At 32.1% G+C, this 19,997-nt stretch overlaps 1 protein-coding gene across 10 annotated transcripts in view; it reads right to left on the reverse strand.

The window, feature by feature from the left end:
- Positions 1-19,997, reverse strand: part of LOC109598230 (insulin receptor substrate 1) — a 44,279-nt gene that overhangs the window by 15,101 nt on the left and 9,181 nt on the right. Inside the window, exon 1 of one of the 10 annotated variants that reach the window (XM_020014097.2) lies at positions 2,664-3,157. The exons of the other annotated variants lie outside the window; for them this stretch is intronic. Coding sequence (XP_019869656.2) covers positions 2,664-2,880 — 217 coding nt within the window. The 5' untranslated portion in view covers positions 2,881-3,157. Of the gene's footprint in view, positions 1-2,663; positions 3,158-19,997 lie in introns of those variants that run through there. 10 annotated transcript variants of the gene reach the window in all.

Consider the following 19,997-nt stretch of genomic DNA (forward strand, 5'->3'; position numbering starts at 1 on the left):
CAATTATATATTCATTAGTCATTAATTTCAAGGAACTGAGTCTCTTACTAGATAAAATCACAGTAATTTTTCACTCATGTTACGTTCTCATAGTCCAGTCATTATAGGGAGTTCTCTTCGGAAATCGAGATAAACTCATATAAACTTATATTCTGACATCCCAAAACGTGTCTCAAATTTTATACATGATATTTTGACTAAGCTAACTGAACTAGCCCAGTCATTATAGGGATTTCTCTTCAGACATCGAGATATCCAGGTATAAACTCGTATAAACTTATATTCTGACATTCCAAAACATGTCTCAAAATTCACATATGATATTTTGACCAAGACCAAATTTTGATTAAGATGACTGAACTAGTCCAGTCATTACAGGGATTTCTCTTCAGAAATCGAGATATCCAGGTATAAACTCGTATAAATTTATATTTTGACATCCCAAAACTTGTCTCAAAATTCACACATGATAGAATGGTTGCAACTTAAAAAGTCAAAGGTCAAAAGTCTGATTTTTTAAGTTGCATCCATCCTAGCATGTGTGAATTTATACGAGTTTATAGCTGGATATCTCGATTTCCAAGAGATTCACCTAATTTTTGACTAAGATGACTGAACTACCAATACATCTATTATACTAATTTTTAAATGACTAGCAAAAATGTTGATTACTTCTTCCTGTGTTCTTGCTCAGTTCAAAAAATATAATGGAAAATAGTTAAGAATTGTTAATGTCAATTATTGATTGATTCCATCGAATATGCGAAACAAGGTTGGTCCAAGCAAACTACTAGTTACATTTACCAATTAATTTTATGGACCTATCAGGGAGTTTTTGCAGACTCACTGTACGATATTTTGATAAAATTCAAGATATTTAACATTCATTCATTTATGAAACATACAGAAAATTGCATTTTTAATGGATATCTAGGACAAAATAACCAACTAAATTTTTGCGTGATTAATGACTTATCAACAACAAACTGTAACATTATTTATCTCGTTTTCTGTTAGATTGTTTTAAGAAATCGATTTATGAGAAGTGCATTTTTAATTTTAATAGAAATTAAAATAGAAAAAGTTAACATGTTATTTCAAAATTATTTCAAAAGAGATATGTGTATGTTTTGAGGTAAATAACTTATTACAATAAAAAAATTGATCTGTCATACTTCAGTCAGTTTTTTTTCACGTTATTTGGAAACACTCTCTGTTTAATTACGTATGTTATAAACATATTTGCAGCCGCAACGAAATGGACCGCAGCCCGTTGTCCAATCGATATCGATACGGCGAACAGATCGGAATTTTATTTGTGTGCCGAAACGGTTGATTTTTATTTTGATATTTTCGTGTGGAATGCGCGAAACGGAAACGTCGGAAATCGCGGGCATAGTTGCGCGCGCGCGTCGCCTTTTGCACAATCGGGCTTCTCTCCCCCAATAAATTTAGAAAGTAATTGCGTTCCGTATTTATAAACAAATGCAACCAGGTTCGAAAGCATGTCATTGTCGGACGCAACTGCGCCGCGGCCGAATTAAAAAGTAAATGAAACACGTAAAAAAAAAAACAAAACAAAACAAAACAACACAACAACCGTAAATAAATAACGTGTAGGACCCCGATTTTGCAAGTTTTTTTTTTTATTTTTAATACGTGTATCCGATATGTTAATGTTGCACCGGAGTCACGTAGCCAATTAAGTACAATAAATTCTTGCCGATTGTTTATTTACAATCGATTCGGCGGTGTAATTGGGTTGTTGTGTCTGCGTTTGTGTAAATACGCGCGGACGAAGCACAATTTATGGGCCCATAATTCAGCAAAAACGGGCACGTTTCATTTCGGATTATTTACAACCGGATTAGGTCACCGATAATGCTTTTTTCTGGTATTGTAAGCGAATTTGTTTATAGAAGACGAAAAAAACAAAGACGACTGACTCCTTGTCTGTGCCTCCACTTCCCAAAACACTTTTGGTTTGTTTACGAAGAGCTTTTTCGTCTGCCATTTTGCTCAGCACGTAATGTTTTCATCATCGGTGTACCAGCTTTCTATTTCATACCAGTTAAATAACTAATCCCAGCAACAAAACAAAAGTCCCGACCACTCAATTTCGAAACGGCCCCAAACACACCGTTTTTTTTTTTGCACGAGTAACACAAAGTGGGTCAGATGTTCTTATATAACCGTGCAAAACAATTGCAAGGCTGTTATAAAGGTTGTTTAGGCGTAGTTTCGTGGCGTTCTATGATTAATGGTTGTCGAAAAAACGCATTAGTACGACGGAGATTTGCATTAGCCGTTTGCACAAAACAACCGAAGATTTATTGCATACGGAAACGTATAAACAAACAAGACGGTGTGTTGGACGATGTTTAATAGAATTTTTCGGTTTTCCCCATCACACACACACCAAGGCCGAACCCACGGACCAGCCGCGCTTCAACAGAACCAATATTCCAACAACCCCGATAGCCAATTTTTCGATCGTTCACTTCTCATTTATTTATTAATTCAGATTTCGATGTGGACGTTCCGACGTTCCGTCAGCGTCGCAATTCCGTTATCGGACACGCTGACAAAGGGTCGTCTGTGCGTGCGGCGTGCGGCGGGCGGCGGGCGCCGTCCTCGCGCCGCCCGCGAAATTGAAAGGTTACCTTTGTTGTGTGCGGTGGTTCCCCGGCACATCCGGCCCGGGTTGTATTTGCGGACAAACATCGCGTTCGCACTTCCACACCGCCAGGCATCGACGCTATCACTGCCGTTTATCGTCGCACAGCACAGCGCCAAACAAACAAACAACAGGTTGTTATCGGGGGAATCTTGACGCCGAACTGGGCGACGAAAAGTGCGCGATCCATTATCCCATTGCATTTTTCGTGTGCTTTAATATAACCGCCATCCCCCCGCGCCGCTGATGTTTCTGATTGTGATACCAGCTATCGCAATTATCATAAGGCTCAATGACAATATAGAAATATCGAACACCGTAACTAAGATGTACAGGGTTAATTTTTATGAAAATAAAAGCTTAAAAGGCTTACAAAATATCGCAGAACAACGATTAAGAACTTCATATATGTTTTCTGAATACTTTTTCTTTTTTATCTGTGTATATTTTTAATATTCAACTTTGAAGAAAACTATCATATCTTCACAAATGTCAATCAATAATAAAATCTTTTGTAGTAATTTCAAGATTGTGAAATTTCAAGATTACAAATTTCCGTAAAAATTCTGAGACTTTTATCTACTTTGTACAAATTTATATTTTTTATTTATAATTTTAAAAATTTTTCAAGATGCTACATGAATATTTCAAAATTGTATTAAAGAAATTTCAATATAACGAATATAAAATGTGGTAGGACGATCATAAAAACTTGACAAATATTTGTAAAAACTTCTGAACATCTTTTGTTGTTTTTTAGTATTTATATAGAAATGTCATTGTAGTCTTTTATTATTTTTTTTTTGTTTATAGAATTTTATAGATCTTTCAACGTATTGGATCAAAAATATTTCTGCAGTATTGCAAAAGGAATATAATTCTTTTGTTTGTATAATTTTATATATCTTTCAGGATGCTGGATCGAAAATAACATTCACAAACATAAGAGTTTCTGACTGATTGTTTTTCTTTCTTTTTTATAAATTATTCTAAATTGAAAATATCAAAATTTAAATGTTTTGAAATTACTTACTCGGTTAATTTTTTGAATAATTTTACAGAAATTTTAAGATAATGAATATAAAATATCACAGAACGACTATAACATGTTTATAAATATCTTGTCTTTTTTCTTTTTTTGTTTACAGAATTATACAGATCTTTCAACGTGTTATATTAAAATATAAGATATTCTAGAGTTATTATGCTAATTTTTTTGAATAATTTTATATAAATATTAAGATAACGACTATAACATGTTGGTGTTGCTGACTCTTTTTTTTCTTTTTTGTTTACAGAATTTTATAGACCATTCATCGTGTTGAATCAAAGATATTTCAGCGGTATTGCAGAAGGACTATAATTTTTTTGTTTGTATAATTTTATATATTTCAAGATGCTGAATCCAAAAGACCACTGAAAAACTATAACAGCTTCACAAATGTTTATAAGAACTTCTGAATGATTTTTTCTTTTTTATAAATTATTCAAAATTACAAATTAAAATATAAGAGGAGATTTTGGAATTACTTGGTTAAGTATCACAGAACGAATATATCAGCTTCATAAATATCTTTATAAAAGCTTCTGCTGTCTCTTCTTTTTGGTTTATAGAATTTTATAAATCTTTCGAAGTTGTGGATCAAAGATTAAAACAAATTTGTGAATGATTTTTTATTTCATAAATAATTATATGATATATAATATTATAATAAACACAATGTAGTGTTTTAAATGTTTTCAAGCGAAAACGAACCGAATAACAAGAAAATATTCTAAAGTCTTCCTAATTTAATTTTATTTTTAGTGTTTTCAAGATTATACATTTGATATATATTGAAGATATGCTAATTTATATCGAATGTTTTCTAAACTAATTCATTTATACAAAAAGATATTAGTTTTCTAACAATTTGTAATGACACGATCATGTATCTGAATAAATAACACAAAATACCTATATAAAATTTTTTATTTTTTATTAAAATAAATTCATGAAACATAATCACAAATAGTTATTATTTATATCTTTTTAGTTTGTTTTGCAATCCATGCTAGTATTAAATCATCTCACAACTCATCTGGAAGAGCCACATCCGTTACTATAATTTGCTCATATCTTACCAGTTTATCACTGATATGTTCACGTAATTCCTAAACACAATTTAAAATTAAAAGTATATTTCTGTTATTAATTTAATGTCACACATATTCACATTTATGGTAAATATCATTCTTTGTGATACGTATCTTCGGATCCTGTGTGATCCATTCGGTTTATTTGCCATCTTGTCGCTTAGAGATTACCGTTTCCGCATATCGAACGTTATGGTCACACTCTCGCATATCTGCGCAATTATTGTTATTAAATTACACCGAACGACAGGATGTTGTTATCTGCCAATTGGAATGTTTAGAACCTGCCTAATTAACGGATGTTTCGGAATTGTCTTTTCGTTCCGTATAAATTATGTTATTCGTTCTCATTCCTCGCTTTGCCAGAGTTAATGATTGAATGAGTGATTGAATGTTCGTTCCATTCGAATCCATCGTTCGGCTTCGTTTCTACGGCGCTATTTTTAAAACTATTTGTTCGTAAACAAAGGCTTTTATCGTCAATTAGGCACAAACGAATTCATAATTTTATTGTCGCGCATAAACACGAATTTTGCATCGTAATTGTGCTTCCTGTTGTTTTTTTTTTATATTTTTAATGATCCGAGAACACAATGTGTTCCAATATTTCAGTTTACGGCTTCGCCGAAGTGCCAATTCGTTTATAAATTAACAACATAAAACACCCACGTTTATTATTTACGTTCTGGTTTTATTGTTGCTTTTCTAATGCATCGTATCTAATATGTATGCAAAGTAAATCCGTTCATTGATAATTTATCAATTCGAAACGTTACTTCAATATTTGCCTCCAAAAGGTTATTGCGTCCATTAATGAGTGGGAAGAACAACTGTTACTGCTACTATTCGTTTTATTAATTTCCTTATTGATTTGCTCGATTTGGAGCAGCCATATTGGATTTGTGCGGAAAGTTCCGAAAACACAAAACATGCACCTTTTAGTGGTCGAATCGTGAAACCCGAGACATATTTCACCAATTGACTAATAATAATAAATACGGTTGTTTGTTTCGGAACGGAAATAGCAGACGCATGAATGTGTAACGCGAAAACAACAATCCGACCATCCAGACGACTTGTGCGTTGCCAAAACAGCCGCCCGATTAAAAATTTGTTTGTTAATAAGATGGATGGTAAAGGAGGTTCGCTGGTAAAAGGAAAATAACAAATGAGTCTGTTTATTTTTAGTGTCGGCGAGTCGAATTGCGGGACTCATTATCGAAATGTTCATCAATGGGACTGTAAATATAGTACAGCGCTGACCTTTAGAACTAAATCCATTGCCCGTTTCGTCATTTAGCTTGTCTACGTGGCCGTTTTATTTATTTGGAGCAAACGTCTCCTCTATAATTAAACCGGCGTCTCCAACGGGGCCGAAGCTGGAGGTGCCAACGTTTGCATTATTCGTAACCTTCAGGTACCTTGGTAACTGATTTTTTTTCACGTATTTTTCGCTTTGTATCTGAATTATATAACATACACCTATTTGTCTGGCGACACCAGATATAAAATTCGCATAATAATTAGCGGGAATTGTTTATTAGAAAAGGTCAACCTATTATTGTTAAAAACAACTAACTAGACATGTGTTCGCCGTTCAGAAACGTGTATTTCTTTTTTTAGGAGAACGGACTCGGCCAATTATTTTATCGCGTAATTATGCGAATTCTACTCCAATTAGTTTGAACTGCCAAACCTAACATTTTTCACGCACTACAATATGAATTGATAAATATTAATCTTTACCAACAATCGTATTCTTTGTTAACACCTTTTTTCCTTCTGCAAACTTGCCATTTTGTAGAAGCTGATGATTTGCCTAAAATAATGTTTCATAACGATTAAAATATTTTTATAAATGTGCCATAAACGACTCTCGTATGTTTTCTGGAGGTCTTTTAGGATAGCTGATCTAAGATATCAAAACTATATATATATATATATGATAGATTAGCGACTGTTAATCTGTCTTTTTAGTTTGATTAAAACACTAAATTCACAATAATACGCTTTATTACAACAAACGTACTTTAACCCTCGACATCTAAAGCTTGACTGCCTGGTTCTTTCTTAAGAACTGCCCCGAATATTAAATGTAAACAAATACTTCAGATTTGCTTATAAAACAAAACTAGTCTAAATAGATGTGAGCACGTCGCATCGGTCCATCGGTGAAGGTGATGACGTAAGCTAACACGGCCTTCCTGACATGTGGGGCGTCCTCGACCCTTCCACAGTTTTGCAAAGATTCACCTGACACCGGTAATCTGTAAACATTATAACAGCAGTACAAGCTCAAAATATATTCGAAGAACTAAGTCTAAACCTTATTTCATTTAACAAAATAGACTGTTATGTGGCACAGTTAACAACCACTAGAAGCTCAGAGGCGGCTCAACCATCAACAGGTCTGTTACACCCATGACTCTCAAGTGCTATCAAAAGATACCATATTCTAGCCAGGAGCTCAGAGGCGGTTCAACCACTACCAGGTCTATTACCCGCTTGTCTCACAGACCCAGAACACAACAATCTAAGCCTGCAGAGCAGGGACCTTAAAAATAGCCTGCCGAGCAGGGACCTTTAAACATAGCCTGCAAAGTAGGGACCTTAAACATAGCCTGCAAAGTAGGGACCTCAAACATAGCCTGCGACGCAGGGACCTTAAAAATAGCCTGCCGAGCAGGGACCTTAATCATAGCCTACTAAGCAGGGACCTTCACATATAGCCTGATACACAGGGACCTTAAACAGCCTACTAAGCAGGGACCTTTACACACATTCACAATCTTATTAAATAAATCTATATCCATCATACCTTATAGAATTTCTGTATCTGGCCAGGTTCGTAACTGTTCATGCGCTGCTATTGTAGTTCTACCTCGGCTGCCAATCCTTCGGAGTGCGTACCTCTCATTAGGTAAACAATGCGTTACCTCAAAGGGTCCGTGATACTTTGGTTTCAATTTTCCTCCATTCGACAGCTGATAGCGACATCTAATCCTAACGAACTTGCTTCTGTATGTAGTTCGGTTGACAATTCCAGATCAAAAATGTTGAAAATCGGATAAGAAGTCAATCGTACATTTTCACATTTACATGTCCATTCAAAAGATTTTCCCTCACGTAACAATGCAGATATCGGTGCTGTTAAAGTTGTAAAGTTTTTCACAAGATGTCTGAAATATCCAGCCAGTTCTTTTTCGATCACACCTAAATATTTCACAGATGTTTGGAAAAAGTTACATTTTTGCATATTTAAGGGCGTCAATGTCCTTTCTTAAGTTCTTAAGACATTCTTGAATGGGTCGAGCAGGGCACAACACATCATCAACATAAACAAACGTAATATCGTCTTTAAGTGGTCCAAGGGCTTTAACGATGGCGCTCTGATAATTTGATGAAGAGTTTATGAGATCAAACGGCATTCGGTTGTTCTTTTATTTCTTTCGTAACCCACTCGTCCATTCCTGACAAATTCAAATCATATTCCTCAAATGCAATTTCTAAATCTTACAAGTCGAAACTGCGCTGCAGCCACACTTAAACCTTCTGCGCAGCCATCTTCAATGTTGCTTGAGTAGTTTGGGCGTTGGCCATTGTCGATAAAATTTCCATGTTTTGTTTTTGGAATCTGTTGTTACTTTCTTGCTACTAATCTCTCTCCGATGCACTTTTGGTAATGTTCACAACGTTCGGAATCACTGCGCGTTTGTGTTTTTCACTATTGTCTGCCATTGTTTGTTCACAAAGAAACACAAAAAAAAAAAAAATTTAGGTCCTTTCTTCCGGAAATAATTCACGAGAAGATATCCCACTTCTGATGATAGATTAGCGACTGTTAATCTGTCTTTTTAGTTTGATTAAAACACTAAATTCACAATAATACGCTTTATTACAACAAACGTACTTTAACCCTCGACATCTAAAGCTTGACTGCCTGGTTCTTTCTTAAGAACTGCCCCGAATATTAAATGTAAACAAATACTTCAGATTTGCTTATAAAACAAAACTAGTCTAAATAGATGTGAGCACGTCGCATCGGTCCATCGGTGAAGGTGATGACGTAAGCTAACATATATATATATATATATATATATATATATATATATATATATATATATATGTTAAAATTTTACAAAATTATTAGAACAGCTTATTCGTAAAAGATTCTTAACAACTTGTCGGATGACTGTTACAAAATATCGAAGAACTCGATTAAAAAATTATAAAGAAATTTTAAAAAGGTACAAAATATCACAAACCGACTATAATACTCATAAATGTAAAAATGTTTAAATGACTTTTCTTTTGTTATTTGTTTTTAGTTAGTGTTATAAATTTTTAGAAATTTCAAGATAATGGATTCAAAATACCACAGAATATCTGTAACAAGTTCACAAATGTGTACACACAAAATTATCTAATAAAGCTTCAGAAACATCTCTAAGAATGTCTGAATGCCTCTTTTCATTTTTTACTTTTAAGAAGTTCATAGAAACTGGTACTTTAAAAGGCTTCTGAATTCCTTTACTCTTTTTTGTTTGTAATTTTTTATAAATCTTTCAAGGCGGTGGTTAGAGGAAGATTATAACATCCTGGTGTATTCAAAATGTCTCCACTTTATAAGAGTTTCTAAAACATTCTAAGTCTGTAAAAGCTTCTGAGTTACTTTATTCTTGTTTGTTTGTAATTTTTTATAGATTTTTCAAGGCGGTGCTTAAAGGAGGACTATAACATCTTCAAGATGGCAGTGCCATATCAGAGAAAAATACAACGGTCTTAGAAATGTCTGCAAAAAACATGTAAATGTCTCTTTTTTTAATAATTTTATAGAAAATTCAACATTGTGTGTTTAAAATAATTCAGAACAGATATAACAATCATATCTATAAAAGCTTCTGAGTTCCTTCATTCTTGTTTGTTTGTAATTTTTTATAGATTTTTTCAAGACTGTGATTAAAGGCGGTGTCATAATATCACAGAAAAATAAAAAAGACTCAGAAATGTTTGCAAAAACATGTCAAAGTTTCTTCTTATTTTTATTTTTAAGTATTTTATACAAAATTAAAGATGGTGTATTAAAAATAATTTAGAACTTTAACAACTTCATAAATATCTGTAAAAAATTCTGAGTTGCTTTATTCTTGTTTGTTTGTAATTTTTTATAGATTTTTCACAGCAAAATACAACATACTCAGAAATGTCTGTAAAAACATGCCAATGTCTCTTCTTATATTCACAGAAAATTCAAGATGGTGTATTAAAAATAATTCAGAACAGCTATAACAGCTTCATAAATATCTGTAGAAGCTTCTGAACAGTGTGGCCATTCAGCAAACCGTACCCCTCTGAACTTGATATTTTTGTGAGACACGTTCGGCACCTTTGGACTCGGCACGGTTCGGTTTCTGAATCGGAACGGAACTGCTTGGACCCACATGTTTATAATACATTAGCAGCGAAGTAAACAAGATTTTGTCTGTTTCTTATAGCGTTACACAAACTTGAATATATGGAACTCGATGCGAATCTTCAACATTGTTGTTGATATATAATTTAACGAATTGTTTGAATTGTTCTTAATAAAAACTATGTTTTAAGAAAGTAAAAACCATAAAACATTCGTTAATTTATACATAAATTATCTATTATACGTTACTAAAGATTAATTTACTTCAATCATAAAATGGTATATAAAGATTGAAATTATATTTTTATTCTTGAGTAAAATTTAAGTACATTATAATAATTATTGTTTATTACTAACAATATTAATTAAAAGTAAAGTAAAACACAATAATATTACTATGTACAGTCGGCTGCAGAATGACATTACCACTTTCCAAACAAAATCCTTTGCGACCCTCTCTCGTTAAGCCTCGCCCAGAACCCTAAAAAAATGTAGGCCGTAAAACCCAGATATACGTAACAAAGGGTTAATTGCGGATCAAAAAATTTACTCCTGTCGATTATATAATAAGTATTTCATATTTTTGGAAACACTTCTTGAGAAAATTAGAGATTGACTAAATTAAAGAAACTTAGTTTTTGTAAATTATTATCACAGTTAGTCATAAATTAAATATAATAGCCCTATTTATAAAAACTAATAAAAATGTATAAAATTAGAAAAAAAATTCTTTATTTTTCTCTCATCTGTTTGAACTAAAATTAATCCTATTGACATAAACTAAGATATTTATGATTTTATTAATATATAGCAGAGGTGGCCAACCTGAGGCTCTTTGAAGGAATATTTGTGGCTCTCGATAAATGTACCCCTTTTCCCTTTTCATTCCAGAATTATCAAGAGAAGTAAAATAAATGGTCAATTTTTAATATTTAAATTCAATACACATATTTTGTACTTTTCAATAAGTATAATTTTTGTGAACAAATTTTTTTAATACATTGGGGTGGAGCTGGCCACCCCTGATATACAACATTACTTTTCCGTTAAACTATTTGAAAATATCAGTGTAATATATTATGTAACTTGTATAAAATATGTTGTGTATTTCGCTTGTTTGAGAATTCATTAACTAAATGCTTTTTAGTATTTATTATAGATGTGTTAAAAAATAGTCATACTTTTTAGTTGTAAGCAATTGGGATAATAAATTATTATGTGATCATTGGTCACGATTTCACTCTAAGCATATATCGTGTATTAATTAAAAACCGCTTATTCAGTGAACGACTAAAGATCTACACAAATGTATCATAGTCTAGAATTTTCTTTAACACGAGCTTCATCACAAATCAGAGCAATTACAATACTATATATATATATATATATATATATATATATATATATATATATACATACATATATATATATATATATATATATATATATATATATATATATATATTGTAATTGCTCTTCATTGTCAAATTGCTAAATTGTAGTAAAAGTCTGTTAGTGTAACGATATATACTACTTTGATTATAATAAACAATCAATTTTTTTAGTAAAAATTTATTTATTTAATTTTAAGCAGTAAAATAACATTTATTTAATAAAATTTTTAGTTTTCAGCAGCTAACTGTAAAAAATATCTAAAACTTTAAGGTAATTAAGGTACCTTAATATTAGGATTAAAACTAAGTCTTACATGATATTTAATTTAATAATAAAACTATCTTAGACCTAAATAACACAACAAATGTAAAATTAAATATTTATTATAAGTTTGTACACAAATGTAGTATTCGGAATATTTATATTACAAATACATCAAACAAAGTGCAAATACTGTTAAATTATTGGACAAATATGATAGTTAAGACTGCCAGAAGTTAAATTTGGATGTTCGATCAGTTTCGAGATACACGTATATGAACAAAATTTAATTGTTTCTTGTTTTTCAAAATATTCTCCATGAAGACTGACACAATTTTTTTTATGTGAACCAATTTTCAAAGCACTTTGCCATCTTATCCCAACATAGTACTTTCAAAACAAGTGTTTAAAAACTTACTAAATTAAGGACTATACGGAGAATATTCCATCAGCAAAAAATAAAATATTATAAATATTATAATTGTATCGTTATGTATTCCATTTCCACTATAATAAAAGTAAATTATTTCAAGTTATAAAATGTCAGTTATTTCAAGTTATTAAAAAAGTCAAATAATTATATTTAATTATATTGTATGGTTCAAATTAATTTAAAGTTTTCGTTTAATATTTAAATTAAATACAACATTTATTTTTAATCAACATACTTTTTTAATATTAACATTTGTAATCAGTTCAATTAGACAAATTTAATAATTCAGTAAATAATTTGAAGTTCTTCAAATATAAAAGAAAATTTCTCTTTTGGTTTTCATTAATCTGAACTAAATTGTTATTATGATTATTATTGAACGAGTCGTGCTGTGTAATTAATAAAATCTATACCAAATTTATTCTAAAAAGTACCAATGTTTAAGATTTATCAGTAATTTTATAATTGAATATTATTTTCCACACTTTAGATATAAAATAAATGTTTGTCCTTTTTTATAGTCCTAAAACCGAATAATATGATATCTGCAATAATGTTCCTACTATATAATTATTTTTAATAGTTATATTAAATATACATTTGTATTAAATAATTTAGAATTTAATGAACAATTTGTACGGTGAACAATATTAATATTAACAAAACGAGTAGTTAATTAACACATTTGTGTTTGAAATCAAAATCATAGTATTTCTCTCAGAATTATTTTATTGTATAAGTTTATTTTAATAATTATATAATATATTTTTACAATTAAATTAACCATAAATAAATATTGATTGTTTATTACATTATTATCATTGTTTATTTTATAATTGTAGTTATATTATTAATTTCATAATTATATTGAAACAAAAATGTACTATATTCACACCGACTTCAAAATTTTATTCTAATAATGCAAGATCGTCAATTAATGCCGACCGCAAATCTTATTAAAAACGCTTTGCAGGTAAATATAAAATTGGAAAAAACTAATACTAAAAACGGCATGCGTATCCACGGCAGTCGCGTTTCGATTCGGAAACCGAACATGATGAACGAAAACGAGCACTCCAAAATCGTCTTAGACCCGAGAAACCCGGTTTGCTGAATGGCCACACTGCTTCTGAATTGCTTTATTTTTGTTTGTTTGTATTTTTTTATAGATTTTTCAAGACGGTGGTTAAAGAAGGACTATAACATCTTCATGGATTCAAAATGTCACCACTTTATAAAAGTTTCTAAAACATTCTAAGTCAGTTTTTCTTGTTCTTCTTTCATAGAATTTTATATATCTTTCAAGACATATCAACATATCAATGTATCTTCTTATTTTTATTTTTAAGAATTTTATAGAAAATTCAAGATGGTGTATTAACAGTTTCATAAATATCTGTAAAAGCTTCTGACTTGCTTTATTCTTGTTTTTTTTTTTGTAATTTTTATAGATTTTTAAAGGCGGTGGATTCAAAATATCACCTCTTTATAAAAGTTTCTAAAACATTCTAAGTCAGTTTTTCTTGTACTTCTTTCCTACAATTTTATATATCTTTCAAGATGGCGGTGCCAAAATATCACAGAATAATAACACAGAGACTGAAAACATCTGAATAACTCTTCTCATCTTTATTTTTAAGAATTTTATAGGAAATTAATTAAAATACACCAAAACGATTAAAACAGCTTCATATAATATAAAACTTCTGAATGACTTTATTCTTTTTGATGTGTATTTTTTGGATTTTTTAAGATGACGCATTATAGAAGAAGCTTCATAAAATTTTCTTATTCTTATATTTATGTAAAATTTTACATAAATTTCAAGAGAAAGAGATATAGAATTTTATATATCTTAAGATGGCGGTTCCAAAAATTCAACAACACTTAAGCACACAGCTTAAGAAATGTCTGTAAAAACTTCTGAACGACCTTTTCCCTTTTGTATTTTTAGATTCTTATTATTTTTTCTACAAAGCGAATCCAAAGTAGAAGTGAAACAATTTCGAAGCCTATTTAAAAGTTCGATCTGACACAATCTCGGTGGCCATCCGGTTTTTTCGACCCCGTTAATTACTTCTGCTTCCGACTAGTCTTGTGAAACAGCGCGTCGTTCTAGCCGAAAGAAATAAAAAAAAAAAAAAACAACTCGGCGGCCTCTGTTAATCACTATAATTAGTCGCTGGAATGCACGGGGGCCCACACGACAAAAACAATACGGCCGACCCGTAGGCAAGAAAATGGTGTTAATTTTCGTTTCGGATTTAAAAATAACGCGCGCGCGCACCCACATCAAAACCCGACAAACGCACAAATTATATTTGGACGCGGCCTGAGAGCGAAAAAAAAAAAATGATATAGGTACGTGTATATATAAAATAAAATAAAATAAAATAAAATAGAAATAGAATAAAAAAGAAAGTAACGTGCAGCGAGCGAGCGCGTCGACGACATCTGCCGTAAAAGGTTCAATTAAATTTCGGGATTAAACGGCGGACAATATCAAGTTTTAAGTGGCCGGCATCTGTTGTTTACGGTGTTTCGGGGGGGCCCCGATGCGGATCCGATTGTTAATTAGTGGTGGCGCAGATGTCTTCCGATCGTCCGCGGCCCGGCAACGTTGTTTTGTCCGTCGTGGGCAGAGCCAGAAGGTCTCCGGCATTTCGCCCCGTGCATATTTTCAAGCGGATATGATTCATCTAAAATAGATCTCTGTGCGGGCTTGTAGTAAACAACTATTAAGCGCTGTACCGAACCGACTGGATGTTTTCAACGGTTTTTATCGCGTTTCTTGGAATCGACGCGTTGGTAAACAACAAGGGAACGACGACTGTATGTGTGTGTGTGTGTGTGTGTGTGTGTGAGAGCAAACGGCTTAAGAAACATTCATTGGTCGGTGGGACCGGCCGTTTTCACATTGTCGCACACTGATTCACCGATAAATGCAATTTCGATGCGATTAGTTCATTGCATATTGGCAAATTTATAACCGGGCAGGTTTTTCGATGCGGCAACAGTCGAACATTTATTTCATTCTCAAACACTCAATTATGTAAACACAGATAAAACGTTAAAAAGATCAACTTCGTTAAAGGTCAAAGAATTTGTCACCATAATTAATTGCTTTAAAGTTTGTTTTGTGGCTATTAAAATATTTATCGGTTTATTTTTGGTATGTGTATTTTCCATTTACGAATTGTCATCTTCAATAACAAAATATGTATTGATTAAAAATATGCGACTACATGACTTTAATAGCTTCACAGAAGTCTGCAATAAAAGCTTCTGAATGACTTTCTTTATCTCACTCTCTCTTTTTTGTTTGTACACAAAATTATAATCTTTCTAAATGACGCATTCAAAATTTTATACATCGACGATAACAGCTTCATAAACGTAAGCAAAAGCTTCTGAATTACATTCTTACTTGATTGCAGAATTTTATGCAACCTTGAAGATGCCGGATGCAAAATATCGTAAACAATTACACAAATGTGTATAAAAGCTTCTTTTTTTTGCAGATTTTTTTTCACGATGACGGATCAACATATCATACAACTATAACAGCTTTACAAAAGTACATATGTAGAAGCTTTTGAACGACATTCTTCTTTTTTGTTGTTGTTTGTCTCTTCTTATTTTAATTAGTAAAAATTTTATAGAAAATTCAAGATGATGTATTAAAAATAATTCAAACTAGATATAACAGCTTCATAAATATCATATCTTGTTTTTCATTCGTAGAATGTTATATATCTTTCAAGATGGCGGTGCTTTAATATCACAGAAAAATACCATATCAAGACTCAGAAATGTCTTCAAAAACATGTCAATATCTCTTCTTATTTTTATTTTTAAGAATTTTATATAAAATTCAAGATCTGTAGAAGCTTCTGAGTTGCTTTATTCTTGTTCGTAATTTTTTATATTTTAAGTTTTTCTTCAATAACAAAATATGTGACTACTTGACTTTAACAGCTTCGCAAAAGTCTGCAAAAGCTTCTGTATGACTTTCTCTCTCTCTCTCTCTCTCTCTCTCTCTCTTTTGTTTGTAGACAAAATTATAAGCTTTCGAAATGACGCGTTTAAATTCTGATACAATGACTATAACAGCTTCACAAATGTATGTAAAAGCTTCTATACGACATTCTTACTTGATTGTAGAATTTCATGCAACCTTGAAGATATCATAAAACACTCATAACAATTTCACAAATACGTTATCTTTTTTTTTTGTAAAATTTTTGCTTTCACAATGACAAATCCAACATATCATGCAACTATTAACAGTTTTACGAAAAGTACAAATGTAAAAGTTTTTAAACAACTTTCTGCTTATTTGTTGTTGTTTGTTTTGTTTCGGTATAATTCTATAGAATAATTTAGACACCGGAAACACACATTTATACATTTTTATAATTTTATAAAACCTACAAGATGATATATATAAAATATCATAAAAAGATTATACAGCTACACAAAAGTATGTAAAAGATCCTAGCTAATTTAAGGTAACTGTTGTGTTTTGTTTATAAAACATTTGGGCTTTCAAGATGCTAAAATACAGAATATCTTAAAATTATTATAACGGCTTCAAGAGCGTGTTTTTAAATAGCCAAACGACTTTTTTTTGTTTAAAGAATTACTTTCTTTTTGGTTTGTAAAATATTATTTAATTTTCAAGATGCCCAATACAAAAAATCATAAAACCACTATAACAGTTTCACAGATTTGTACACTTTTATAATTTTCAAAATGACAGATTCAAAATATTATTGAACAACTGTAGCAGCTTCACAAACGTTTATAAAAACTTCCTTACTTGTTTTCTTTTGGGTTGGAGAATTTTATGAAACTTGCAAGATGCTGAAATCAAAATATCATAAAACGATTATACAATCTTTGGAGAAATTTATATAGCAGATTCACAAGTAATTATATAATCTTTTAATGACTTTCTTTTTGGTTTGTAGATTATTACTGAACTTTCAAAATGCCGGATACAAATATCATTAAACCACTACAACAATTTCACAGATGTTCGTAACTTTAACGACTTTTTTGCATTTGTTTTGTAGAATTTTATGTAACTTTCAACGAGCAGGATGCAAAATATAACAAAACGATTGTAACAGTTTTCTTTTTTATTTAAATACAATTATAATTTTCAAGACGGCAGATACAAAATATCGGCGAACGACTACAACAGTTTTACAAACGTCTATAAAAGCTTCTGAATAAACTTTTCAATTTTTGGTTTATAGAATTTTATGGAACTTTCAATATCTTACAATATGACTATAACAGCTTCACACATGTCTATAAAATAAATAAATTTTTTATTTTTACTTGGAGAATTTTTCAAGATAAGGAATCCAAAATATCACAGAACGACTATCATCAGTTTACAAATGCTTGTAGGTTTATTTTGTGGCTATTAAAATATTTATCAATTTATTTTTGGTATGTATATTTTCCATTTAGAAATTATCATCTTCAGTAATAAAATATATTTACATTGATTACAGAACTAAACTTTAGAATCACCTTATTTGGACATTTCTAGAACTTCTAGACTTCTGTCATTTTGAAAATGTATCAATTACATTTGATTATCCAGAGACAAAAGTCCACACTCATTTCCGAAGAGAATTTTTTCATTCGGCGTGACGTAACGGATGTGTTTTTTTTCGCGAATCGATCCTAAATCCAAATGCAAACACGATAAGTTGCGACATGCGAAAATATCGTATAAATAGATCTCGATGGTTTGATATAACTGGTTTTCGACTTAGAATGTTTGATTTCTTTATCTAGCCGTCTATAAATACCGAAACGCCGTCACGAAAGATATAGGCGCCTATCGTTGCAGATAAGTATCCCGTTGATGAATTCTACTACAAGAGGCGGCGATAAGTTTGTAGAAATTACCGAGATTTTGCAAATCATGTAACAATTACTGGGAAGTTGTCGCAATACAAATGGAGCTTGAAATTGACACAAAAACGTGATAACACGATTTGTATATTTATATTACAACGTCGCTGTTTTAGTTTAACAGATAACGGGCCAGATAAAAAAAAATCATCGAGAAGAACGACTTTGTTCTTTGATTTTGGGACAGTTTTTTCCGTTTTTCTTTTTCCACGTCAATGTTGGGACGATGATAAAGAACAAATATTTTCAATAAAATCGAGCATTTTTAAAAATTGTTTTCCAACAATATGCGGACGTAAGAAAAATTGTTGAATTGTTTTATTGAGAACAATTTTACAAGCTGGCAAAGGCGGATCCGCCATAAATGTGTTTGTCTGGAGGTTTGCCGCGCTGACGTAATTTATTTACAACTATTTTCACACGAATTGTTTGTGCGACGCGCTATTTTTAGAATTATTAATACAAAGAAATATGCTCACTTTCACATTTCAGAGATCGGCCCCGACCATTAGCGCGAGAGAGCACCTGTGATCGGCGGCGTAATGGATGGACGGACCGCGAGGCCCAATAAATGTCACGTTACGATTGTGTGCCGCGACGACCGTACCATGGGAAACCATTGAACTTGAGAGGAATCCAACTGTTCCTTCGGGCGCTGGGTCAATTGTTCTACGCCCCGAAAAACCGTTCCGTCACGACCAACCGACGTTTCGAAGACCGACTTTTCCGGCAATTCCGGCAAATTATCGCAGACGGTCGGGATTCATCTGGGTTTTTGGCGGCTGCGGGAGCTGCGAAAACTGTCGTCGTGGAAATAAAATTGGCTGACTCACCGGCTCACCGGCTCACCGGCTCACCGGCGGCATGGGAATAGTGATCGAACGAAAATCGTATGGGAGTGAATCACCTCTTGAAAAGCCGCAGTAACAAAATATCCCTGTGGCGATCTAAAAAAAGGTCGTCGTCGGATGTAAACGACCTGTTCGAAAACAACGGGCGCAACCGTGAGGCAACCGGCCCCGGCCCCGGCCCCGGCCCCGCTTCTGGATTATGGTGTGCCGTAAAAATTTTATATTTTCTTAATGGAATGGAAAAAAACACGCAAGCTCGTGTGCGTGCGTCGTCGGTTTTATCGCCGTGCGAATAAAAATTTTCGATCAAGGACGAAAGGTGGATAAAATATTTTTTTGTTGTTGTTTTGTACAGGCACTTGTATATCTAATATCTAATCTAGATGTGTGTGTGTGTGTGTGTTGTTTTTTTTTTTTGGCTGATTCAGGGAAAGTCGATAAAAACATATCATTCACGGTAAAAAACATTTATTTATCGGCTGCATCATTCATAGGAATTTTGTTCCACACTCGGTGCTAAATCCAGCCGAAGTGTTTTCGCCGCATTCGAGGAATCCGGCATCGATAAAACTTTAGGTTTAGCTCACGGTCAGAAAATTAAACGGCCGTCGTAAATAATAATTAATGCAGGAACGACGAAAACAAGTCCGAAATTGACGTGTGTTTGTCTCGAAGGAAATTTCACGCAAACAACTTTGTGGAAAACGTGAATTACCCAAGGACGGGTTTTCTAAGAGAAAAACACGTCACCTGGTACGTATGTGATTGTCGTTATCGCTTTATTTTTTTCGGAAAAAAATGCACTCGTTATCTTGTTTGTTGCGAACGTTTTTAAACAAATAAACAATTTAATCTATCAACAAACAAATTATATAGTGCAAAATTATCGTTTTG

This window comes from Aethina tumida, chromosome 1 (assembly GCF_024364675.1).
Source record: "Aethina tumida isolate Nest 87 chromosome 1, icAetTumi1.1, whole genome shotgun sequence".
NCBI classification, from domain to species: Eukaryota; Metazoa; Arthropoda; class Insecta; order Coleoptera; family Nitidulidae; genus Aethina; species Aethina tumida.